The following is a 27003-nucleotide window of genomic DNA, read 5'->3' as shown; positions in this document are numbered from 1 at the left end:
CTTATTTTGGGGTGGAAGAAAATGAGTATTTCCTGGCCTTGCTGCCAGCTGCCCTCCTGCACTCATAACTCCCCTAAAAACACTTATCCTGCCTCAAAGATTCCAAGAGTGAGATCCCACATAGAGAGTATAAGTGGGCAACCCCTGGGTGTCCCTCGTCATCAACCTCAGCGAGAATACTAGGGAGGAAGGCAGGGCGGAGGTAAGATTTGCCCAGCCTCTCTATGCAGCCTGCCTTCTCCGTAGAAATTCTCTTAACCAGAGCCGAGGACAAAGGTCATCACCACACTTTCTGATACACACCAGGCTTCCTAGAGGAAGGACAGATGGGGAATTGGATTTCCTTGAGCCGATGGGAGCCCCAACTTCACATCTATCCAGGAACCCCACCAAAGCTTTTGTTCTGAGCCAAGATCTGACCCAGTCAGCAACAAACCTCAGGAAGGATAAGAGTTCCAGGTGCAAAGGGAAGGAGACAGGGAGGGCAAGCCAATGGCTGATACTCCACAGACCCTGTAATAAGACTGGCACCAAACCCCAGCTGGATCCAGTGGCCATGTTGAATGCAACTTCTGAGTATTTTGCCTTTATTTTTTGCAAGCAGCATCAGCACATGATGCTACAAAAGTTGAAAGCACGGAGGTAGAAATGCTCACTCACCCAAGAAAGGGTGTGGTTTGGTCCTTAGAGTAGGGACCCTCTCCTCCCCAAGCTGAGAAGAGAGGAGTAGAATTGAGGAAGGTCCTGGGTGAGCTTCTCCCTCGGAGGAGAGCAACTGGGCAACTCCCAGGAGCCCAGCTCTTTCTGGGAATTCAGGGCCACAAATTCAGGTAGCAATGAAGAGAGTGGTCATATGTGTGGTGGGGAGGGCAGGGCCTCCCAGATCTACTGATTGCAAGGGGTCACAGTGTGGACACAAGAAAACAACACTATACACACAGAGACAAACACAGACTTTGCATCTACTATCTGGGGGAAAAAAAATCCAATAGACACATTAGGGGAACAGTGGATTCCGGGTCAGCTTCAAGGCATGGGACAGTGACCACTAACCACAGCCTATAAGAAGCTGGCACTTCCAAGCAAGAGGGAAGGCTTAAGGCCCAGCACCCCCTGCCTGGGCACCCCCTTTACTCCATGCTCCCCCACAATGGACAGGAATTAGGATGGCAGTGGGAAAAGCAAGAAGCAGAGGTATCCAGCCCCCTGGAGGCTAGATTAGAGTAGGATATGGAGAAGGGAGAATCGAGTAAGTGGACCTTCCTCCTTCATCATTAGCGGCTGGTCTCCCTCCAAGCAGTCTTGACTCACAGGGTGCAGAAGGACACACTGGCCCTTAGCCCTATTGACAGTTACCTTTTCCAAATGGAGCCTGATCAAATCTGGGTGAGAGAAGGTCAGAGGATAGGGGGCTGGGTTCTCTCAAGCCCAAAGTAAGCCCCTCTCCTTTATCCCTCCTCAATTCTGGGAGGCCACTGCCAGGGTATTGACATAGCCATGGGCTCCTCCCTCATTCTCCGAGATGCAGTGGCCCAGCTGAGAGACTCCCTGAGGTGGTGGTGGTGGTGGCGGCGGCGGTGGGGCGGAGGGTGGAGCGCCATAGCCCCCCCTCCCCCGACTGGGGGAGGCCCGACTCCCCCGGTCCCAACAGCCCTCTAAGGCTTCCAGGCCGCGGCAGCCTAGGAAGAAGAGGTTCTTGAGCATGAAGATGGAGAGGGGCTGCTGGTAGCTCACCACCAGGAGGCAGCGCAGCGCCAACAAGGGCACGTCCACCAGGCAGCCACCCAGCAGTCGCAGAAGGCGGCTACAGCTGCCCGGCCCTGAAGCCTGGCCCCAGGACGAAGCTGCCGCTGCGGCGTTGAGCTCGTAAAGCCAGAGCACCGGCGAGGAGAGGGTGAGGAAGTAGACGGCGATGAGCAGGTAGCGCAGGTGCGCGGGTAGCGGCACGCGGCCTTCCAGCATCAGCTCCACCAAGGTGAAGCTGTCGAGCAGGTCCAGACACGTGCCCAGGAAGCAGCCGGCGGCTCGGTGCTGCTGGGGCTGCAAGAGTAGGGGTCCCGCCGAGCCAGGGGGGGCGCCAGCCTCGCTGATGGCCCGCACCAGGCTGTAGAGCAAGGGCACGGACAGCGCCATGGTGATGCGGAAGCCCGTGGTGCCGAAGGGGGCGCGCAGCTCTATGAGGTCCAGGATGGACGTGCCCAGGATGAGCACCACCTTGGGCGTGAAGGCGATGGAGTAGATGAGCCAGGCCAGGTAGGCAAAGGCGAACTCGCCCGCTGACCCGACAGCCCCCGGGCCGCCCCCCGGGCCACCGGCGCCCCCGCGGCCGCTGCGCGCCTTGGCCCCTGCCGCAGCCCCGGCGGAGGCTGCGGAGGAGGCGGGCAGGTGCAGGGGCGGCGCGGCGTGGTGGTGGTGCTGGTGGTGGTTGTGCGCGCCGCTCGCCATGCCGCCCCGACGGCCCCGGCTGTTCTTGGCGAAGAAAATGGCCCAGCCCACCACCACCACCAGGTCAGTGGCGATCCAGGAGCACCAGTACAGGTCGGTGACGGCGATGAGGTACAGGTCCAGCAGACCGCCCTGCGCCAGCAGCAGCACCACGGACAGCGCCTGGTAGCCCCAGCGGCACCCCGGGCTGGGGGCGCAGCCGCGGCGTCGACTCCTACGGCCCGACCGGGTCGGGCGACCGCAGCAGCAGCAACACGAGCAGCAGGAGGTGCCGCTGCCTGTCCCGGTGCCGCCCGCGCCCCCAGCCGAGCGGCCCCCGGGGCCCCCGACGGCCCCGGCCGCCGCGCCCCCGCCAAAGTCCGCGGCTGTCATGCTGCAGGAGGAGGTGGGCGTGGAGGTGGAGGAGGAGGTGGCGGCCGAGGAGGAGAAGGCGGCGGGCGCGGGGTCGGCGGCTGGGGCGCCCCCCTGAGCCGGGGGTCCCGGGAGCCCGGCGGCGGTGGCTGGCACCAGCGGCTTGCTGATGCTGATGCTCTCGTCGTCGTCCTCTCGCTCGGCGCCGGTGCTGCTGCTGGGGGAGCGGGAGCCGCCGCCGCCGCCGCCGCCCCCGCCGCGTCTGCCGCCGCCTCCCCCCCGGCTGGTGCTGGTGCTGGTGCTGCTGTCGCCCGAGCCTCTCCGGTCGCGGGAGGAACCCCCCCGGAGGAAAAGGGGCTGCAGCCGGGCGGCGGCGGGGGGCGGCGGGAAGGAGCCGGACGAGGACGAGACCGAGCGGGGGTTGCCGAGCGCTGGGTGCATTGTCCTCCAAGGGGTTCCGGGGGGCTGCCCAGCTGCTCCCTCCCCGCCAACCCTGGGCTGGCTAGGCGGCCGAGGGGAGCCGGGGCCAGCCGCCGCCTCCTCCGGAGCGGCTGGGACTCGTACCCGGGTCGGGCAGCAGCGAGATCCGGACTGGAGCCACCGGACTGGGCGAGCCAAGCCCCGGGTGGCTGGGAGCGGGGAAGGCGAGGAGCTGAACCCTCCGCGGTGACGACGGGCGCGGCGGGGGCGGGGGCGGGGGCGGGGGCGGGGAGCGAGCCCAGCCGGAGAGAAAAGGGAGGCTGGTGGCGGGGAAACCAGGAGTGGATTCAAGGGGGAGAGGAGGAGGAGAGACCAGAGAAGGAGAAAGCCTGGCTCGCTGGATCAGCAGGAAGAAAAGGGGGAAGGGGGTGCTGAGACACAAGAGTTGGGGTGGAGAGCGCTGTGGTGGGCCTAGAGGAAGAGAGGAGAGGAGGAGGGAGGGGCTGGGAACCGGGAAGGGGCGGGGGTGGGGGTGGGGGTGGGGGGGGATCCGGGGATCGGTGGTGGCGCTGGGAGGACTAACCCGAGCATAGGATTCCTAGGAAAGTCGTTCAGAGATCCCACTAGCTGAACTGCTGAAGCGTTAGCAACTGGATGGCCTTGGTCTCAGTGCAGACCATGCGCCTGAGCACCAGACACAGACGACAGGTTCAGGCCTCTCCTCCTGGTCAGCACACTTCTGCAGGCAGAAAGGCAGCTCTGGCCCCTTGGCTCTGTCCAGTGCCCGCTGGCTGGGGCATCCTGCCTCTCCTTCAGGCACTTAAAAACTAATGAAGGCGTCAGGCCATACAATTTAAAAGGATCAGCCCAGTCATGTATTTCTACATATTCATGTGCCCCCGCACTGAGTTCAGTGATAGACCCTCAGAGAGGTTCCAATTTCCAGTGAATGGATCAGTTCTTTGAATATAACTGCTGGGGGAGAGAGGGTAGGTAAAGGAATTACTTATGTGGCCTCAGCCAAGTGGGGCTTTTGGTATTCTCAGAGGTCTTTAAAGTGGTAATTGCAACTAATAAAGATGTACATAGAAGAGAGTAAAATAAAGGCATCTTTAGAGGTATGGGTACCTTGATAAAAAACAAAAGCTCAAAGACAGTGATGGGGAATGTTAACAACCAGCCACTGTGGAAAGAAGGCACAGTGGGCCTGCAGCTACCAGTTCAGAGCTCTTTCTGACTCAGCCCCTAGGATTTATTCCATGACTGGGGCTAGATATCCACCAGCAACTCAGGAAGGCAGCAGGTAGAGCTCTGGCTTTACAGATTTAGGGGAGAAGAAATGACTAGAGCATTTGGGGCTCAAAAAAATCCGAGGCTCATGTATAATGCAAACATCCCGGCAAGGCAGGAAGCTTGCTGGCCCCTTCCTCCTTCCCCACATACTTCAGGCTCCAAGTTCCCTGCCTTGATTTCATTGCCATTGGGGCTCCCTTCCTAGATGACACCCTGCAGTGCCAGGGAGGAGGAAACAGTAAAGCCCAGGCCTTGCCCCTAAATCTGCCTCTTGAATAAGGGTCAGTTTGAGCCAAACTTGTTTTCTCCAGTCTGTACAACTAAGCCATGGTAAATGTGGGATTTAGCACCACAGCCTTCACTTTTCCATCTGCCTCTGTCACACACAGCCTTTCAAAAGTTCTATGTCCAATCGTCATGCCAGACAGAACGTGAGCTCTGGGGTCAGTGGCCTCAGCTCTGCCACTTAGCTTGGTTATTTCCCCTCTCTGAGCCTCATGTTATCCAACTGTAAAAAGGGACCAATATCTACCTTAACAGGCTGTTATATTAAGAGAGGTCATGAATTCAAAGGTTTTAGCCTAGTGCCTGGCACAGAGTATGTACTCAGCTAAAGGCAGCTGGTGTATCATAATTCCTCTTAGCTCTTGTCTTAACGTCCCAAGGAACATTTACTCATGGTACAGGCCACTAATGATGGTTTTCTGGGCTGGATTCCTGAGGCCACAACCAGAGTTCTATCCCCCACAGCTTTGCACTTTGGGAAGTGCCAGGGAGCAAAGCCACTCTCATTAGGACAGTGGTTCTTAGAGCTGGTCTTCACAGACTTCAGTGTGAGAGATTCCACTATGGCAGCTGGTGCCAAGGCCCCTCCACATGGGGCAGGGTGGGGAAGAAACAGCGGATGCAGCCTGCACTCAGGTGTGAGCATCACAGCAGACCCAGCAGGCATCAGGATTGAGACAGTCCAGGTTAAGAAGCAGAATGGGGAGCAGCCAAGTGCTAACGGGAGTGATTACAGCCAATCTCCCAGCTCTCCCCCAGGGAAAACACCAGCCAACAACTAACCTGAAAGCTGACCCAAGCCTTCTGCTCAAGCTAATGAAGAGAAGGTGAAGGAACAAAAGCAGCTGATGAAGGCAAAGAACTGGGCTCCTGAGGGAACACTCAAAGATCTGCTCCCACTCCCCACACCTGCCGGCTACCCTGACCCACTCACCACTCACGGTACTCCCCTCCTGCTCTCACCTGGCAGGCCCAGCCCCTCCTCCCACAGGTGCCTCCAGGACAGGTTCCCTCCCCAGCCACTTGAATTGTAACAGCCCTTTGAAGTTATCCTTTGTATTTCTGGGAAATATACTGTCAATCAGATTAACTTTCTTGTTTTGATTTTTTTTAAGTTTATTTATTTTTGAGAGACAGGACACAGGGGAGGGGCAGAGAGTGAGAGAGAGAGAGAGAGAGAGAGAGAGAGAGAGAGAGAGAATCCCAAGCAGGCTCCACACTGTCAGTGCAGACCCCAATGCGGGGCTTGATCCCACAAATTGTGGGTTGAAATCAAGAGTCTGACACATAACAACTCAGCCACCCAGGTGCCCCCAGATTAGATTAACTTTCTGTACAAGATCTTTTAGCCCAATTTTTTCAGATCTGAGGCCCTGAATAAAAGACCACATATAATAAGGATAAGAAATCCGAGTACATGAAAGAATAAGCTGGTGGCCTAGGTATTGGAAGGATCTCCTCTTTGCACTGGGTTTTTTCTAATCTTCTGTGTACACACACACACACACACACACACACACACACACACACTCACAGCCTTTGCTTCAGCCTGGAAAGGGCTTGACAAAGACATGACAAGAAGAAGGAAGACAAAAAGACTTCCTCATATGTAAAGTGAGAGCAAATATCCTACAAGGATGTAGCAAAGGGAAGATACAGATGCCAAGGACCTCATAAACCATGAGGATCTATGCTAGATATCTTACATACCAAACCTGGAAACTGAGAGACAGAGAGGTAAAACAACTTACTCCAAGTCACACAGCAGTTAAGGGCAGAGTTAGGGTTAGATCTAGACTTCTCTTAGCCCAGTGCTCTCACCGCGTACCACTCTCCAGGATGGCAGCACTCATGGGCATCCTGGGGGACAGGGACAAACTAAGCAGGTTTCAAACCAAAATATACTTACCTAAGAACCTGCTAAACACTAGGCACTGGGTAAGGTTCATTTGGGGACCTAATATTCTTGTCCTCCTGGAACAGCAGTAGACAGACTAGGAGTAAGGGAAAGATATCCCTGCCAGCTCAGCAGCATAGGAAGGTTCAGTGAGGCAGGGCCAGCCCCTCCAAATACTGAACCAAGACCCCACTCACTCCTGATCCATTCTCAGTTCACTATCACTGCCCTCTCTCACCTTCATAGCGAGAATAAAGAACAGGTCCAAAGAGAACTGTCAGAGGGGTGTGTAGAACCTCACAGGTACTTGTGAAAAGACACAAGCAGGGATCTCTGGTTCTCAACTACACAGTCACCATACTGACTATCAGAAAATGAAAGGGAAGCTAGCAGGGAACTGGGACTGAGACAGGATGAGTCTGTGAAGCTGCGTGCGGCTTATTAGGAACTTGGAGCCTCAAAACTGCTTTTGAAGCTCTCTGAAGATGGACACTCCCCCTGCCCCAGTTCCCCAGTTCAGAGCTCCTCCAATACCTGGAGCAAGGCTGTGCCTTGAGCTGTCCCACAGATGTCACACAGACATGCCATTACCCTCTTGGGGAAAGGAGGCAACTCCATGTATCAGTCCCCGGGCTAGGTGTCGGGATTCTAGACACTAAAACAAGGCAAGTCCTTTCCTAGGAACCCACACTGGGAGGGAGACACAATAAAATATTATGAATGTTATGACCAAATGTTATATAGGGTCCAGAAGAGGTATGAAATAGGAGTCGGTAAAGCATTCAAGGAGGATGGGGTATGAAAGCTGTTGTAAAACATGAGATGTTGGTTAGCAGATAGGGCTGGATAGGGAGAGCATCCCAGGTAGAAGGAGCAAGATCAACAAAGTACCAAAGGTATGAAATAGCAGGACACTTTTAAGGAATTACAAGTATGGGACACTGCTTGAATATGAGGTGCAAGAAGATGCAATACGAGATAAGGCTGAGGAAACAGGTAGGACCTCATATGCCAGCCCATATGCAGAATGGGCTGCATTCTGAGAGAACAGGGAACTCTTTTTTTTTTTTAAGATGTGATTTATTTTTTATTTTTAGAGAGAGAGAAAGAGGGCAGGGAGAGGGGCAAAGGGATTGAGAGAGAGAGAGAGAGAGAGAGAGAGAGAGAGTCCCAAGAAGGCTCCATGCTCAGCACGGAGGTGGACATGGAGCTCTCCATTCCACAACCCCGAAATCAAGAGTGGGACCCTCAACCAACACTCAACCCAGGCACCCTCAGAATAGGGAACTCTTGAGAGCAGAGATGTAACAAGAACAGATCTGCATTTTGGAAAAGTTATTTTGCAGTAAAGATGATGGATTTGGAGGGGAGAGAAAGTGAAAGCAGAGACTATGTTCTACTTCTGGCAATACTGTGAACTAAGTAATATAAAACCTCTCCAGCTAGCAAAAAAATACAAGATAAAATTGAATGTCCTTTTAAATGCCCAGTTAAGAGAGTAAGATAAATTCTTGGGGCCATAAATAAAGAGGAAACTAAAAACCAAAATGATAAGTGAAGTAAATGATGCTTTGAGTGCCTTCACATACGTAGTCTCTTAGATAAGCGATGTTATCTAATATGGTAGGGACTAGCCACAAACAGCAATCTAGGTTTAAATTTATTTCAATTGCCATTAATTGAAATAAATTAAAACCTAAAATTCAATTCTTCAGTCTCACCAGCAACATTTCAAGTGCTCAAAAGCCCCATGTGATTAGTGGCTACCATATGGGACAGCAGATACAAAACAATTCCATCACTGTGGCACGTTCTATTGGACCACACAGATGGGAACTTGGATTTAATAGCCAAACAGACAGGAGACCTGGCATTCAACCCCAATGAGGCAAGAAGGCAAAGCTGAGCTTCCTACATAAAACCAGAACCCTCAATGAAAGGATGGACTAGAAAAACAAATCTACCACCCAAATAGGGAGACTACATCGAAATTAATGAGGATTGGCCTCGGCTAGAAGTACAAGGAAAACCCCTCCTGGGAATTCATTACCATGAGCCTACACCACATATAGATTTAGAATTTCAATGATCTTATGCTAAAAATTAACATACATATTGGTTATAGGCTGGGCCACCTGGGTGGCTCAGTCAGTTAAAGTGTCTGACTTCAGCTCAGGTCATGATCTCAAGGTTCATGAGTTTGAGCCCCACATCAGGCTCCTGGCTAACATTGCAGAGCCTGCTTGGGATTCTCTCTCTCCCTCTCTCTGCCCCTCCCCTGTACTCTCTCTGTCTCTCTCAAAATAAATATACTTTATTTAAATATATATATATTGGGGCACCTGGGTGGCTCAGTCAGTTAAGCGTCCGACTTCAGCTCAGGTCATGATCTCTCAGTCTTTGAGTTCGAGCCCCATGTCAGACTCTGTGCTGACAGCTTTAGAGTCTGGAGCCTGCTTTGGATCCTATGTCTCCCTCTCTCTCTGCCCCACCCCTGCTCATGCTCTGTCTCTCTTCATCTTTCAAAATTGAATAAGTGTTAAAAAAATTAAAATATATATATTGGTTGTAGGCTGACAATGAACATGGATACCTACCGAAAGCAAATATAAAACAGTTCTGAAGAGACACACCTTCAACACAGGCCTTACAGAAGTCCCATAGATAAAACACCAGCAAAAGTGAGCTCACAATCCCAAATTACAAAACACATAAGGAAATAATCCATCATGAATGAAAGCCAGCAGATGAAATATACAGCAAGATTAGACCCTCCCCCCCACCACCAAGAACTTCAGATGATGAAGGCTATAATACCAATAAGTTTACAATGATTAAAAACATTTTTAAAAAGAATGCTATGAAAAAGAATAGTATAGAAAAAGAAAAGAACAAGGCAGGGAGAATTACATCCAAGAATAGCAGTGTGTGGATCTCTGTGAATTTGCTCCCCAGTGAAACAGCCATAACTGCTAGCAACTATAAAAAACAACCATTTAAACAAACTGAGGGTCAGGGCGCCTGGGTGGCCCAGTTGGTTGAGCACCAACTTGACTCAGGTCATGATCTCATAGTTTGTGAGTTCGAGCCCCGCATCAGGCTCTGTGCTGACAGCTCAGAGCCTGGAGCCTGTTTCAGATTCTGTGTCTGTCTCTTTCTGCTCCTCCCCTGCTCATGCTCTGTCTCTCTGTCTCTCTGTCTCTCTCTCTCAAAAATAAATAAACATTAAACAAACTGAGGGTTGATGGAGGGAGGTAAAAAACAACCAAACCAACCAGACAAATGATTCAAAATTTCTGAAAATAGTCTTAGGGCATCCAGCAAATAGAAAAACATTTATTCAATAAAGTACACTAAATCTCTGTAAGAACAGCAAGAGTCTGTGGCATTTAAGCCACAACCTGCTCCCTCCCTCCCCTAGCTGAGTGTGACAGAAACTACTTCATGTGAATACAGCCAAGAAAAAGGGGCTTCCCATCTCCTAGGCTAGGATAATGGTTTCTCCCTAGGAAGGGCTTTCTAATACAGCCCCCTTTCCCCCAGCTTCCTATGTAGAAATTCTATTCCAAAAAAGCACAGCTGAGAGATCTGAGGTTCCCTACCTCCAACCAGTCCCTTCCTGAAGAGTAAAAGTTCTAACCTAGGTGTGGCAGGCTAAAAATACTGAACCAAATCACCCTGTCCCAGCTCACTTGTGGGGTAGAGGTTCCAGGCAGGGAGAGGCAAGCTGAGAAGACAAGGAGCTATTACCCCCTCCTCTCATCCCCTTCCAGTTCATTGGAAAGGTGTATCACTCCAAGAGAAGTGTGTTGTTTCTGTGTGAGCACTGGCACAAAGTTTCTGCCTTAGATAGAGAGACAAAGAGCTCTGTAGCTCAGCCTAAGGAGCCTGATTTTATTTGGAACAGAGTGTGAGGAAGTTCAAGTCTAAAGGCACTGTTGAAGACAATGGAAATCTCGGTGGTAAGTAATTTAGAGGAGGCTAACGTAGTTCCATGATGGAACAAGTGAAACAGTAAACCAGTTAGAAGTTTAACAGAGAAAACCGGGGAAAGAGCTAAAACCTGGGGACAGAACAAGCCTCAAAAACTGGTCTCAAGAACTACCCCTGCAAAGGGGTCCAAATTTATTGGATCGGATGTGGAGCAATTTATGCCCCAGGACATTGTGAAAAATAACAGAACAATCAGCTATCAATTAGTGAAGATTAGAGCTGAGTGTGAAACCAACAGAGGCAGACCAGCCAGAAGCTTAACAGGGAGATCAGGAAAAAAGACAGCCAATGAGAACCCAGCTAAAACTGGAACCGTCCCAGGAGGGAAGGGAGACTGAGTTCATGTCCATTGCTACATCTTCTAAAAAGTGATATCAGAGGCTTTGCACTACAAGCAAAACAGACTTCACTGAATTTTTCCAGCCATGTCACTAAAACAACAACAACAAAACAAACATCAATGACAAAAAGTCCTAAGGTGGGGGTGAGGGGTCATGATCAGTTCCCAGAGTTGCTATATTACCTTAAATGTCCAGTTTTCAACAAAACATTATGAAACATTTTAAGATGGGGTGCCTGAGTGGCTAGGTCCATTGAGCATCTGACTCTTGGTTTCAGTTCAGATCATGATCTCATGGTTTGTGAGTTTGAGCCCCGCATTGGGCTCTCTGCTGTCAACGTGGCGCCTGCTTTGGATCTCTTTCTGCTCCTACCCTGTTCTCTAATTCTCTCTCAAAAAATAAAATACACTTAGGGGCACCTGGGTGGTTTAGTCGGTTAAGCGTCTGCCTTCAACTCAGGTCATGACTTCACAGTTAGTGAGTTCTAGCCCCACATAGGGCTGACAGCGTGGAGCCTGCTTGGGAATCCCTCACTCCCCTCTCTCTCTGCCCCTACCCTGCTTGTGATCTCTCTCTCTCAAAATAAATAAATAAACTAAAAAAAAATTTTTTAATAAATAAAATACACTTTTTAAAAAAAAGAAACATACAAAGAAATAGGAAAGTGTGATCCACACAGAGGGAAAGAAAGCCAGACAACAGAAACTGCCATTGAGGTGTCTAGACATTGGATTTAGGAGACAAATACTTCAAAACAGCTATTATAAATATGTTCAAAGAACTAAAGGAAACCATGCTTAAAGCATTATAGGAAAGTATGATAATAATGTCTCATCAAATACAGAATATGAAGAGATAGAAATAATAATAATAATAATAATAATAATAATAATAATAATACCAAATGGAAACTTTGGAGTTGAAAATTGCAAAAACTAAAACGAAAAATTCATCAGAGGGACTCAACAGTACAGTTGAGCTGGCATAAAAAAAGAATCAATGAAGATTAAATACTCTGAAGAACAGAGAGAAAAAAATGAAGAAAAAAATAAACAGAACCTCAGAGAGATAATCATATCACCATTAATCATATCAACATACACATAATGAGAATACCTGAAGGAGAGGATAGAAATAAAAAAGCAGAAAAAATATTCAAAGAATTAATTTCTTGAAAACTTCCCAATTTGATGAAAAATATTAATCTACACATCCAAGAAGCTCAACAAACTCCAAGTAGGATAAACACAGAGATCCATACACATCATAGTCAAAATGTTAAAAGCAAAAGACAAAAATCTTGAAAACATCAAGAAAAAAACTACATCATATACAAGGGAATCCCATAAGATTAACAGTTCACTTCTCATCAGAAAGAGTAAAGGCCAAAGCCAATGGGATGACAAATTCAAAGTGATGAAAGAAAAAGTGAAACAAGATTCTTATATCCAGCCAAACTATCTTTCAAAAATGAAGATGAAACTGGGGCACCTGGGTGGCTCAGTTGGTTAAGTGTCTGACTTCAACTCAGGTCATGATTTCACGGTTCGTGGGTTTGAACCCCGCATCGGGCTCTGTGCTGACAGCTCAGAGCCTGGAGCCTGTTTCAGATTCTGCCTCCCTCTTTCTCTGGCCCTCCCCCACTCGCGCTCTGTCTCCCTCTGTCTCAAAAATAAATAAACATTAAAAAAAAAAAATGAAGATGAAATAAAGGCATTTGTAGACAAACAGAATCTGAGAAACCTGTTGCTAGCAGTGCTACCTGATTTTAAAATGCTATTCTGAAGGACGTTCTTCAGACTGAAAACATTAATTCAAATCTATATGCAACAAAACAGTGTGCCAGTAAAGGTCATTACATATGCAATTATAAAAAATGTAATTGTGTATTTCTATTCCTTTCTTCTAAATTATGTGTAAAGCAATTGCAGCAAAGGTCCTTATGTAGGTAATTATAAAAGAATGCAATTGCACATTTCTTCTTTCATCCAACTCATTTAAAAAGCAATTGCATCTTTTTATCAAATAGTAATGGAACAACTGGACAAAAAATGCACACACACACACACACACACAGACACACACACACACAAAGAATCTAGACACAGATCTTACACCCTTCACAAAAATTAATTCAAAATGGATCACAGGCCGGGGCACCTGGGTGGCTCAGTCAGTCAAGTGTCTGATTCTTGATTTTGGCTCAGGTCATGTTCCCACAGTTTTGTAAAGTGAGTTTTAGCCCCGCACGGGGCTCAAAGCTGATGGTGAGGAGCCTGCCTGAGATTCTCCCTCTCTTTACCCATGCCCCACTCACACTCTGTTTCTCTCAACATAAATAAATAAACTTAAAAAAAAAAACAGATCACATGGGGCGCCTGGGTGGCTCAGTCGGTTAGGCGGCCAACTTCGGCTCAGGTCATGATCTCGCGGTCCTTGAGTTCAAGCCCCACGTCGGGCTCTGTGCTGACAGCTCGGAGCCTGGAGCCTGTTTCAGATTCTGTGCCTCCCTTCTCTGACCCTCCCCCATTCATGCTCTGTCTCTCTCTGTCTCAAAAATAAATAAACGTTAAAAAAAAATTAAAAAAAAAATAGATCACAAACCCAAATGTAAAACACAAAACCATAAAACTCCTAGAAGATGACACAGGAGAAACTCCAGATGACCCTGGGTTTGGTAATGACTTTTTAGATACAAACACCAAAGTCACAGTCCTTGAAAGAAAGAATTGATGTCACACTTCATTAAAATTTTAAAATTTGTGGCACCTGAGGGCTCAGTTGGTTGAGCATCTGACTCTTGATGTGGGCTCAGGTCATGATCCCAGGGTCATGGGATCAAGCCCCATGATGGGCTCCGTGCTGAGCACAGAGCCTGCTTAAGGTTCTCTGTCTCTCTTTCTGCCCTTCTCCCCAGCTCACGCGCTCTCTCTCTAATCAAAAAAATTTTTTTTAGTTCTGCTCTGCAAAAGACACTGTTGAGAGAATGAAAAGTCAAGCCACAGGCTGGAAGAAAATATTTGCAAAAGACATATCTGATAAAGGACTGTTATCCAAAATATACCCAGAACTCTTAAAATTCAACATTAAGACAAACAGAATTTTTCAACTGTAAAAACATGGGCCAAAGACCTTAACAGACATTTTGCCAAAGAAGATATACAGAGAGCAAATAAACATATGAAAATATGCTAAACATCATATGCCATCAGGGAAATGCACATTAAAACAGCAATGAGATACCACTACACATCTACTAGAATGGCCAATATCTAGAACACTGACACCAGGTGCTAGTGAGAATGAGAAGCACAGGAACCCCTTTGTTCAATGCTGGTAGAAATGCAAAATGACACGGCCACTTTGGAACATGCTCTGGCATTTCTATAAAACTAAACATATTTTTTGGGGCACCTGGGTGGCTCAGTCAGTTGAGCATCTGACTTCGGCTCAGGTCATGATCTCGCAGTTTGTGAATTCAAGCCCATGTCGGGCTCTGTGCTGATAGTTCAGAGACTGGAGCCTGCTTTGGATTCTGTGTCTCCCTCGCTCTCTGCCCCTCCCCCACTCATGCTTTGTCTGTCTCTGTCTCTCAACAATAAATAAATGTTAAAAAAAATTTTAACTAAACATATTTTTATCATATGACCCAGCAAATGCACTCCTTGGTATTTCCCCAAGGAGTTTAAACCTTATATCCACACAAAAACCTGCACATGAATGTTTATAGCAGTTTTGTTCCTAATTGCCAAAACATAGAATGAACCAAGAAGTCTTTCAGTAGGTAAGTAGATAAAAAAACTGTACATACAAACAATGAAATATTATTCAGTGCTAAAAAGAAGTGAGCTATCCAGCCATGAAAAGACACAGAGAAACCTTCAAAGCCTAATACTAAGTTGAAGAAAAAAAAAAAGCCAATCTCAAAAACCTACATACTTGTATGATTCCAACTATATGACACTCTGGAAAGGCAAAACTATAGAGAATATAAAAAGATCAGTGGTTGCCAGCAGTTAGGAGAGAGGGAGGGATAGGTGGAGCACAAAGGGATTTTTAGGGCAGTGAAAATCCTCTGCATGATACTATGATGGGTGTATATCATTATACAAACCCACAGAATATACACCACCAAGAGTGAACCCTAAGGTAAGCTGTGTACTTTGGGTGGTTATGATGTGTCAATATAGGTTCGTCTTTGGTAGAAAATGTACGACTCTAGTGAGTGATGTTGATAATGGTGGAGGCTACGCATTTGTGGGGACACACGGTATACTGGGAAATCTTTGTACTATTCTTTCAATTTTGAAAACCTAAAACTGCTATTAAAATTGTCTTTTAGGGGCACCTGTGTGGTTCAGTCAGTTGAGCATTCGACTCTTGATTTCAGCTCAGGTCATGATCCCAGGGTCATAGGATCGAACCCCACATTGGGCTTGAGATGAGCATGAAGACTACTTAAGATTCTCTCCTCCTCTCCCCCTCTCCCTCACTCATGCTCTCTCTCTAAACAAACAAACAATAATAATAAATAAATTTAAAAAATAAATTGTCTTATAAAAAACACAACTGCAGGGGTGGCTCAGTCAGTGGAGCATGCAACTCTTGATCTCATGGTTGTGAGTTCAGGCACCACATTGGGCACAGAGATTAATTTAAAAACACACACACACAACTGCGTATTGTTGGGCCTTTAGCGCATAGAAATATATTTGACAAAAACAACATAAAGGAGGTGGGTGAGAGCAAAGCTGTGTTAAAGGATTAGATATCAGATGGTAACCTGATGAAGAGAATTCTCAGAAATGAAGAGAACCAGAAATGGTAAGTTTAATATGACAAACTATAAATATATACTTTCTCTCCCTTCTACTCCTTCTTTAAAAGACATAAAATTATGGGGCGCCTGGGTAACTCAGTCAGTTGAGCGTCCGAATTCAGCTCAGGTCACGAGCTTGTGGTTCGTGGATTCGAGCCCTGCGTTGGGCTTTGCGTTGACAGCTCAGAGCCAGGAGCCTGCTTGGGATTCTGTGTCTCCCTCTCTTCCTCCCCTGCTTGCACTCTGTCTCTCTCTCAAAAATAAATAAAGATTAAAAAAAATTTTTTAATAAAAATAAAAGACTTAAAATTATATAAAGTAATAATTATAACAAAGCATTGTTGGGTTTGTAACATTAAGATAGAATACATGTAACAGTAATAGCACTAAAAAGGGAATGGAATAATAAGTAGAAATATAGTTTCTAATATGATTCAAATTGCTGCTAGAATTCTGGAATTTACTATAACTGTCAGTGTAAAGAACCATATCTGGACCCTGTTCCATTTTTACACCAACCTGGTAAAAGCTGCTTTCCCGCAGAGCCACCCCACAGTTAAAACCCATGTGAGCTCTGAAAAAAAAAAAAAAAAAAAAAAAGTGTAGTTTCTATATCTCACTGGAATTAATATAGTATAAATCTGAAGTGGATTCTCATGAGCTAAGATGGTATATTCTAAGCCCTAGAGCAACACTAAGTCAGTTAACCCTCTGGCTCTTGGTTTCGGCTCAGGTCATGATCTCACAGTTCATGGAATCAAGCCCCACATGGGGCTCTGCGCTGGCAGCACAGAGCCTGCTTGGGATTCTCTCTCTCCCTCTCTCTCTGCCCCTCCCCTACTCATGCTCTCTCTCTCAAAATAAACTTTAAAAAACTAAAATATTAATTTAAAACTAAAGAAGTTAAATGTTACACAAGAAAAAAAAAATCACAAATACAAGGATTTTTTTTAAAAATAAGAACTTCAGATGAGAATGCAAGCTGGTGCAGCCACTCTGGAAAACAGTATGGAGGTTCCTCATAAAACTAAAATAGAACTACCCCACGACCCAGCAATTGCACTACTAGGTATTTATCCATGAGATACAGGTGTGCTGTTTCAAAGGGACACATGCACCCCCATGTTTATAACAGCACTATCAACAATAGCCAAAGTATGGAAAGAGCCCAAATGTCCATTGATGGATGAATAGATAGAGAAGATGTGGTATATATATACAATAGAGTATCACTCAGCAATCAAAAAGAATGAAATCTTGCCATTTGCAACTACGTGGATGGAACTGGAGGGTATTATGCTAAGTGAAATTAAGTCAGTAAGAGAAAGACAAAAATCGTATGACTTCACTCATATGAGGACTTCAAGAGACAAAACAGATGAACATAAGGGAAGGGAAACAAAAATAATATAAAAACAGGGAGGGGAACAAGACAGAAGAGACTCATAAATATGGAGAACAAACTGAGGGTTATGGGAGGGGTTGTAGGAGGGGGGATGGGCTAAATGGGTAAGAGGCACTAAGGAATCTACTCCTGAAATCATTGTTGCACTATATGCTAACTAATTTGGATGTAAATTTAAAAAAATAAAAAATAAAACAAGTTAAAATAAAAATAAATAAATAAGAACTTCAGATTTCAAATATATAGCCATCGGAAAGAATTTAATAGATGAATTAAGCAGAAAATTAAACACAACTGAGCAGTGTAGATTCAATAATATATGTATCTGAAGACATTCTCTAGAATGAAGTACAGAGAGTTAGAGAATGGAATATATAAAAGAGAGATCAAAAGACATGGTGGATGAATTGGGAAGATCCAAAATATGCCTAAAGAATTTCCAGGAGAAACTAGAAACAATTGGGGGAAAGACAATAAAGAAATTTTGGCTGAAAATTTCCAAAATTGGTGAAAGAACTTCTCCAGTCCAGAGATTTAAGAGTTGCAATAAATCTTAAACAGGATGAATTAAAAATAAAAATGTCTAAATGCTTTGAAGTGAAGCTACAGAATGTCTAAACAAGGAAAAGATCTTAAGAGAAACCAAACAGTAAAAACAACTTACTTACAAAGAACAAGTTAGATTGACAGTAGACTTTTCATCAGAAATGCCACTGGGTGACTCTGTTAAGTGTCCAACCCTTAATCTCAGCTCAGGTATTGATCTCAGGGTCATGAGTTCAAGCCTGATATTGGGCTCCGTGCTGGGCATGGAGCCTACCTAAAAAACAAAAGAAAAAAAACAAACAAAAAAAACCCAGGGGCAACTGGGTGGCTCAGTGGATTAAGTGGCTGACTCTTGATTGAGATCAAGGTCATGATCTCATGGTTTGTCTGTGCTGACAGCTCAGAGCCTGCTTGGGATCTTCTCTCTCCCTCTCTCTCTGCCCCTCTCCCACTCGCTCAAGCACACACTTTCTCTCTCTCAAAAATAGATAAATTTTGGGGGCACCCGGGTAGCTCAGTCAGTTGAGCATTGATTTCAGCTCAGGTCATGATCTCAGTGTCATGGGTCGCTTGGGATTCTCTCTCTCTCTCTCTCTCTGCCCCTCTCCCCTGCTTGTGTTCTCTCTAAAATAAAATTCTTTAAAAGTGTATTTCTCGGGGTGCCTGGGTGACTCAATCAGTTAAGCCCCTGACTTCAGCTCAGGTCATGATCTCAGGCTTTATGGGTTCAAGCCCTGTGTTGGGCTCTCAGCTGACAGCTTGGAGCCTGGAGCCTTTGAAATCTCTCTCTCTCTCTCTCTCTCTGTCCCTTCCCCGCTTGTCCTCTCTCTCTCTCAAATATAAACATTAAAAATTTTTTAAAAAGATTTATTTTAAAAAAGGGGTATTTCTCAGTCTATGCCTTGTCTTTCCTTTAAAAAAAGAGAATTTCACCATATCATGATTTTAAAAAGACAGTATAGCACAGTAGTTAAGGGCACACACTCCAAAGCCAGATTGCTCGAGTTCAAATCCTGGCTCCACCACTGAGAAGCTGGGTGACCCTTGGCAAATTACTTAGTCTCTCAGCCATGAATTGTCTCATCTGTAAAATGGAGACAGTAATATATACCTACTTCATAGAGTTGTTATGAGGGATAAATAAATTAATGTATAATTAATATATCAAAAGCACTTAGAGGGGTGCTGGGTGGCTCAGTCTGTTAAGACTCCGACTTAGGCTCAGGTCATGATCTCACAGGTCCCGAGTTTGAGCTCCATGTTGGGCTCTGTGCTGACAGCTCAGGCCTGGACCCTACTTCAGATTCTGCGTCTCCCTCTCTCTGCCCCTCCCCCACTAATTCTCTCTCTCTCTCTCTCTCTCTCTTTTTCTCTCTCTCTCTCTCAAAATAAATAAACATTAAAAAAAATTTTTTTTAAAGCACTTGGAGGGGCACCTGGGTGGCACAGTCGGTTGAGCATCCGACTTCGGCTCAGGTCATGATCTCACAGTTCATGGGTTCAAGCCCCACATCAGGCTCTGTGCTGACCGCTTGCTCAGAGCCTGGAGCCTACTTCAGATTCCGTGTCTCCTTCTCTCTCTGCCCCTCCCCTGCTCACACTTTGTCTCACTCTGTTTCTCAAAAATAAATAAATGTAAAAAAAAAAAATTATAAAAAAAAAAGCACTTGGAAAATCCTTGGCACATAGTGTTATATAAGAATTTGCTACTATAAAAGGACCAAGTTCCAGAAAGACATCATAATTCTGAACTTGTATGTATCAAATCACATAGCCTCAAAATGTATAAAGCAAAAAATGGATAATTACAAGACACTGCCAAATATTTTATTATAGTAGGGGATATAAGCATCTCTTAGTAATAGCTAGATCAAATAGTTGAAGCAATGATAAAGATATATACAGCTTTTGGGTTTTTTTTAAGTTTATTTATCTGTCTTAAAAGAGAGAGTGCACACATGGCGAGGCAGGAGCAGAGAGGGAGAGAGAATCCCAAGCAGGCTCCCCACTGTCAGTGCAGAGCCCAACACAGGGCTTGATCTCATGAACCATGAGGTCATGACCTGAGCCAAAATTAAGAGTCAGACGCTTAACTGACTGAGCCATCCAGGCACCCCTATACAGTTTTAACTGCATCATTAACAAGCTTGATATAATGGCTGAATATAGAACTGTGTAACCCCCAAATTTGACTATTACACATTGTTTAGAAATATATTACAAAACTTGACCACGTACAGACTACATTCCTTGACCTCAAAGCAATTACATTAGAACACAGTTAACAGAAAGATAACCAACCACTCCCCACACATTTGGAATATTTTAAAACATACTTGCCAATAACTCATCTAAAACTTAGAAAATATTTTGAACTAAATGATTTTGAAAATACTACCTGTCCAAATGATGTGATACAGCCAAAGCACAACTTAGAGCAAAATTGATAGCCTTAAATGTTTGTTACAAAAGCAGGAAGACTAAAAATTATTAGCAAGCTAAGCATCCAAATAAGTGGGAGAAAGAATAGAGTAAATGCAGTGAAATCATAAAGAAATTATTAAAGAACATAAATAATTAAAATTGACATTTAAATACACAAATATCTGGCATGACTTATTAAGAAAAAGGGAGAAAGTATAAATAAAACAATATTAGGTATGAAAAAGGAAATCTAATTTAGAAACAATGGAGATTTTTAATGGTAAGAAGATTATGAACAATGTTATGCCAATGTATTTGAAGACTTAGAAAAAATTGGTAAATTATCTAGAAAAATATGATGTTCCTAAACTGTTAGAAGTAGCAAAATCTGAATATACATTTAATTATTAAAGAAATTGAACCAGGGGGTGCCTGGGTGGCTCAGTCAGTTAAGTCTCCGACTTCGGCTCAGGTCATGATCTCATAGTTCGTGAGTTCAAGCCCCACATCAGGCTCTGTGCTGACAGCTCAGAGCCTGGAGCCTGCTTTGGATTCTGTGTCTCCCTCTCTCTCTGCCCCTCCCCCACTTATGTTCACTCACACTCTCACAGACACAAAAACAAACATTCAAAAAAAAAAGAAAAGAAATTGAATCAGTAACTAAAAGCATTCCCCACAAAATTTGCCAGGTCCTAATAATTATCTGTGTGTTCCACCAACATTCAACCAACTGATAATTCCCATTTTATTTTATTTTATTTTATTTTTTTTTTTTTTTTAACGTTTATTTATTTTTGGGACAGAGAGAGACAGAGCATGAACGGGGGAGGGACAGAGAGAGAGGGAGACACAGAATCGGAAACAGGCTCCAGGCTCTGAGCCATCAGCCCAGAGCCTGACGCGGGGCTCGAACTCACGGACCGTGAGATCGTGACCTGGCTGAAGTCGGACGCTTAACCGACTGCGCCACCCAGGCGCCCCGATAATTCCCATTTTAAACAAACTGTTGCAGAAAATAGGAAAATATAGAATGAACCACTATTTATTTTATAAGACTAATATAATCAATGTCAAAACCAGACAAAGACAGTAGAAAATAGTTAAAAATATACAGGCCAATCTCATTTATGAACATAGACAAAGAGCCCCTAAACAAATGCTGGCTACTAGCAGCCAGCAACATGCAACATAACCAATTAGGTTTTATTACAAGAATGCAAGGAAGAGTTAAAGAGGAAAAAAAAATTCTATTACTGTAATTTACCACATTAACAGATTAAAGGAGAAAAGCATTTATAATCAACTGAATAAACATAGAGAAACAACTTCCAACATTTATTAATTTAAACAAAAATTTGGCAAAACAGAATTTCTTCATCCTGGTAAAAAGAAATATGGCAACAAAGACTGGGTAGATGCTGACTGATCTCATTTCCTTTTCCTCAGCACAAAGGAAGACGTTTCCCATCCTCTTTGTAGTTGCACTGGAACCATGTGCTTGGCCAATGGATGTGGACACAAGTATTGTGTACCACTCCCAGGTCTTGCCATAAATCCCTCACAGTCATCCACTCTCTCTCCCTCTTCCATAGAGACCTTGGAAATCATGCATTGAAGATGACAGCATCACAAAATGGAAGGTGTCTGGATTAAGTCACTACTTGGAGTGGAAAAGCCAAGAATAGCCACTTAGCCCACATGTGAGTAGGGGTGGTGCAGAGATAGAGAAAAAGAGAGAGAGAGAGAGAGAGAGAGAGAGAGAGAGAGAGAGAATCCCAAGCAGGCTCCATGCCACCAGTGCAGAGCCCAATGTGGGGCTCAAACTCACAAACTGCAAGATCATGACCTGGGCTGACACCAACGGTCAGATGCTTAACCAACTGAGCCACCTAGGTGCCCCAAGAACTTTTAAGTACTTTTAGCAACTTTCAAACACATAATACAGTATTATTAACTACAGTCACCATTTTGTACATTACATCCCAACTTACTAATTTTATAACTGGAAGCTTGTACCTTTTGGTCCCCTTCACCCATTTTGTCCACCCCCACCCCTTACCTCTGGCAACCACCAATCTCTTCTCTGTATCTGTGAGCACAAGGGGGTTTTTTTGGTTGTTGTTTAGATTCCACATAAGTGTGATAATATGGTATTTATCTTCACTTAGCATAAGGCCCTTGAGGCCCATTCATGTTACTGTAAATACCAAATTTCCTTTTAAAAAAATTTGTTTTAGTCTTTATTTATTATTGAGAGACAGAAACAGAGCATGAGCATGGGAGGGGCTGAGAGAGGAGGAGACACAGAATCCAAAGCAGGCTCCAGGCTCTGAGCTGTCAGCACAGAGCCTGACGCAGGGCACGAACCCACAAACCGTGAGACCATGACCTGAGCCGAAGTCGGACGTTCAGCTGAGCCACCTAGGCGCCCTACCAGATCTCCTTTTTATAGCTGAATATTCCATTGTGTATATGTATAGATGTACATCTTGTGTGTGTATACATACATTTATCAACTCATCCATGGATGGATACTTATCACATGCTTCTGCATGCTGTTTTGTCCCATTGATTTGTATCCCTCTGCCAACAGAACACTGTCTTAATTAGTGTAAGTTTGTAAAAATGTTTGGAATTGGATAGGGCCCAAGTCCAATGTCAATACAATGAGCTTCTTCAAGACCAGGGCAGTTTCTCACTTCTTATCCTTGGGTACTTGATGGTCATTTTGTAAGTAAATAAATGAAGCTGAAAGAGGAAGTCAGAAAGTCCAAAGAAAAAAGCAGACAAGAGGGGATATGCCCCTCCCCTCTCCAAAGAGAAATCCCAGGAATGCTAAGTCTGATCTGGTAGGAGTGTAAGTCAGAGCACTCAAATCACAGTGGGAGGAAGTGGAGAGAGTATAAAGCTAGACCCCTCTTCTAAACCTCCCAAAATATAGAAAATGACAGAAGGCTTTTGGAACCAAGAGCTAGAGGAGCCTGGAAGCAAAAGCTGAAGCTGTCAGCTTCCCAGCAGTTCACACCCTGAGACAATCCTCCCACCTCCAACCCCCGAAGCTGCCAAAAGCCCCAGGCAGGGAAACAGGCGTCCCAAGATGGCCCCAGCCTCAGCAGAACCACGCAGCACTGGGGAAGTGACAGTGATTGGGGGAAATAAACACTATTATAGCTGTGATATTTTAAAATTCCACCCTCGAGGCAGCATCCAGTTGCTATGGCAACCCTAACTCTGCTGGGAGTTCTGATTACCAACTTGCTCGATGCACCTGCCTCTGGCAGCCTAGAGGTGTCCTCAGGAGGCCGGGAGCTGCTGCCACCAAGGGGAACACCAAGGAAATGCCTCTATGTTCTGGCTCCAAGGTAATGACTTGAAGAGACCCAAGGTGATTCTCTGTTCAGTGTGAACCCCTCATGATATAGTTTTGTTCCGGCTTAATACTTTTATTAAAAATACTTGGGGTGCCTGGGTGGCTTAGTCGGTTGAGTGTCCAACTCTTGATTCGGCTCAGGTCATGATCTCACAGTTTGTGGGCGTGGACGCCACATCAGGCTCAGCACGGGACAGTGCGGACAGTGCGTGGCTTACTTGATGTTCAAATTGACTTACAAAGTCTTTTTTGTTTTGTATTCACTTGGCTCCATTGAAACACAAAAAAGTAGTATTTTCATTCAGTTTGGGACTGAGCAAATGAAGCAGTTGGTTGTGAGTTTTGGTTCTGTAGTTTAGACAAAGCCCCTAAGGGACAAGATTGGCACTGGAGCTGAGCGGCTGGCTGGCCCTGTCCTCTGACACAGATTTGAGTAAGTACCGTTGCATACACTTGCTCCTTGGCACCCAGTCTGGAATGGCTTGTGAGATCTTCAGGAAACCCAAACAAGTAAGAGAGAGAAATGACTACACAGTCAGAATGACAGGCAGCCAAAGGGACAGAGCCAGAGGTAGACAGGCACAGAGATGCTGTCATTCTGTCATTTCAATGTGGAGCAAGGGAGTCTTGACTCTGGCATGATTCCTCCCCATATAGCCATACTTGCCTTTATTTTCCAACTCATTTCTGCACTCACCTGTCATTCCATTTGGTAAGCTTGACCTATTTGGCCCGAGGAGAGCTCACATGGGCTGTATGCACAACAGCAACTGCTCCAGGATACAAAACAATGCTTGGAGAAGGGCAGCAGGCTGGCTAAGGGTGGGAGAGTCTTTGGTGTGTGTCTCAGGAAGAATACTGGGCTCAGAGTCAGGAGACTGAACTGCAGACCCAGCCTCTCCATTTGCTAACTGACTGGACACATCATCAGTGAAAGGTAAAGCTCCATGAGAGCAGGTATTGTTGCCAATGACTGGTCATTGCTACGGCACCTAGAATGGTGTTTGGCACCTACGCGATCATCAATAAATGTTTCTGAAATCAAAGTAAAATAGTGCCTTGGTGCCTTCCTTTAGAAAAATAGGGTAAAAATTCTCTCTTCATTAGGGGCTTTAGAAGGCTCTAACAAAACAGGATGAACAATGTTGAACTTACAATGCTTTGGGAAAGCTTAAGCGATGTACAAATGGAATCTAGCAAGACTGCCAGCCAGATGCAGCCAGATGCCGTCATCAGATGACTGCTAGACAAGGTACTTCTGAGGCCAGAGCTTTACCCACTTGCTCAGGGCACTTGAAGAAATACTCAGTTAAATGCTTGTGGGTCCCAGGCACTGGAGTTGTACTACTAGTTGCCTACTCAACATCCATTCTACTAGTCTTCCAAACAGACAGACCCAGATTTCATTTGAGCAACACTGTGCCCTGTCTCTGCTTCCTTGTAGCTACCAGCATCTGTGTGATCCACCTGTAGTCAACCAGACAGAACTGAAGTCCTAAAGTAGAACCTCTGGGAAAGTTCTTTTAAAGGAATCCAGCTCCACTTGCTTTGTCTTCACCTTTTTCTCCATCCTCCTTGGAAGGTGGATGAGCCATCTTGCAATTGGACAAACATACATGCTAAGGATAGTAGGCCAAGCACCTGAGTCCTTGATGACACCCTTGAGCTTCTTCCCCAGCCTGAAATGCCTACTCTGAACTTCCTATCGCTTAAAAAAATAACCACCTATTTGTTCAAGCCACTATAGTCAGATTTCTGTAATAAGCAGCTGAACAAAATCCTAAATGATACAGTACTGCACTTAAAATAGCTCATTTATGACATACACACTGCCAATGCCAATTTTACAGATGAGAAAATGGAAACTTGGAGAAATGAAGGAAATTGCCCATGGCCATATAGCTAGTGAATGACAGCTAGGATTTGATTCCAGGTCTGTCTGACTCCAAGACCCTTAGTCTTTTCACTTCTGCCATAATCCTCAAAGGAGAAGAAAAAAAGAAAATCATGTTTGGGGGCACCTGGGTGGCTCAGTTGGTTGAGTGTCCAACTTTAGCTCAGCTCACGATCTCACAGTTCATGAGTCTGAGCCCTGTGACTGGCTCTGTGTTGACAGTGTGGAGCCTGATTGGGATTCTCTCTCTGCCCCTCCCCCGCTTGTGCATGCATACACAGTCTCTCTCAAAATAAATCAATAAACTTAAAAAAAAAAAGGAAGTAGACATAGGTCACGAGTAATAAGGACTATGGAAAAAATTAAGGAATTATGAATGCTATTTGTTATAGGAAGTTGAGGGAGTCTTCTTGGGAGGACATATCCACCAGACACTGAACAAGTGATGAGGGGGGAAAGAGATAGAATGAGCCATGTGGACAGTGGAAGTAGGGCAGAGGGAACCATGAGTGCAGAAGCCCTGGGGGCAGGAATGGGTATGATGGATTGGCAAGGGAGCCAGCAGGGCTAGTACGACATGAAGGGGAAAGAACAGCATGTAGAGGCATTTGTGCTGCAGTAAAGAATGTGGGCTTTTCCTCTGAGATGAAGTCATGGAGGGTTTTGATCCTAGAAGAGGTCAAACTTAGGGTTTTGCTTCTGGGCTACTGAGTGGAAAGCAGTGGGGAGGGAGGAGGAGATGAGGCAGGGAGGCCAGACTGGAGTGTGCCGCAACAACGCACGCCAGAGGAGCCAACAGTCTGGAGCAGGGAGGCACTGAAGGCTGGAAAATGCTCACACTCTGGGTACATTCTGAAGGCAAAGTTGCAGGATGTGCTGATGGACTGGCCGTAGGAGATGAGAGAGAAGACAAGGGTGTCTAAGCCTTCAGCCTACTATCTTCAGTGCTGTGTCTACAGGGCAGGGGCTGCAGCAGGACCCAGAGTAGGACCCAGGCTGCTCTGGGCGCTAGGAGTAAGGTCAGACTGCACTCAGCTTTGGACACAGCCAAGCTCTGATACTTCTAGAGGGAGCACAGCTCATCACTCCCTCCTTTGTGAAACATGTTCACTCAGCTTCCTAGACTCTTGTGACTCTATTTCACTGGCCACTCCTTCTCAATCTCCTATGTTTCTTTCCCTCTGAATGACTACCAGGCATCCAAACAAAAGGGTCAGGAAGTCAGTGAGATACAGAGAAGTAAAGAGTATTTTGAGAAGAGGGGAGGGAGTCATCAGCTTTGTGTCACATGCAAATGACTGCTGGAGTAACACAAGGGCAAGAAATGACCAAGGGATTTGGCAACACAGACCATGGAAAGTAAATTGGATTGCTTGTAGAGGAAGGAATATAAGAAACACATTCTTTCCAGAATCACACAGGATTCTGTGTGATTTGTTCTTTCTGAACAAACCATAAGCAAGATCTTTTTTTTCCGTATCAGAGAAGTTGCCAAGTACATACCAAAGCCTGGGCATAAC

The 27003-nt window shown here is 45.5% G+C and overlaps 1 protein-coding gene across 1 annotated transcript; it reads right to left on the bottom strand.

Annotated features, from left to right (window-relative positions):
* Positions 1-978: 978 nt before the first annotated feature.
* Positions 979-3237, bottom strand: TMEM121B (transmembrane protein 121B). The gene has a single exon (XM_060658896.3). It carries the CDS (start codon positions 3235-3237, stop codon positions 1459-1461), a length of 1779 nt encoding a protein of 592 aa, XP_060514879.1. The 3' UTR covers positions 979-1458.
* Between the last annotated feature and the right edge of the window lie 23766 nt (positions 3238-27003).

This window comes from Panthera onca, chromosome B4 (genome assembly GCF_046562875.1).
Source record: "Panthera onca isolate mPanOnc1 chromosome B4, mPanOnc1 haplotype 2, whole genome shotgun sequence".
Taxonomy (NCBI): domain Eukaryota; kingdom Metazoa; phylum Chordata; class Mammalia; order Carnivora; family Felidae; genus Panthera; species Panthera onca.
Note: the sequence above shows the minus strand (reverse complement) of the source record. Positions and strands in the feature narration are given on the sequence as shown.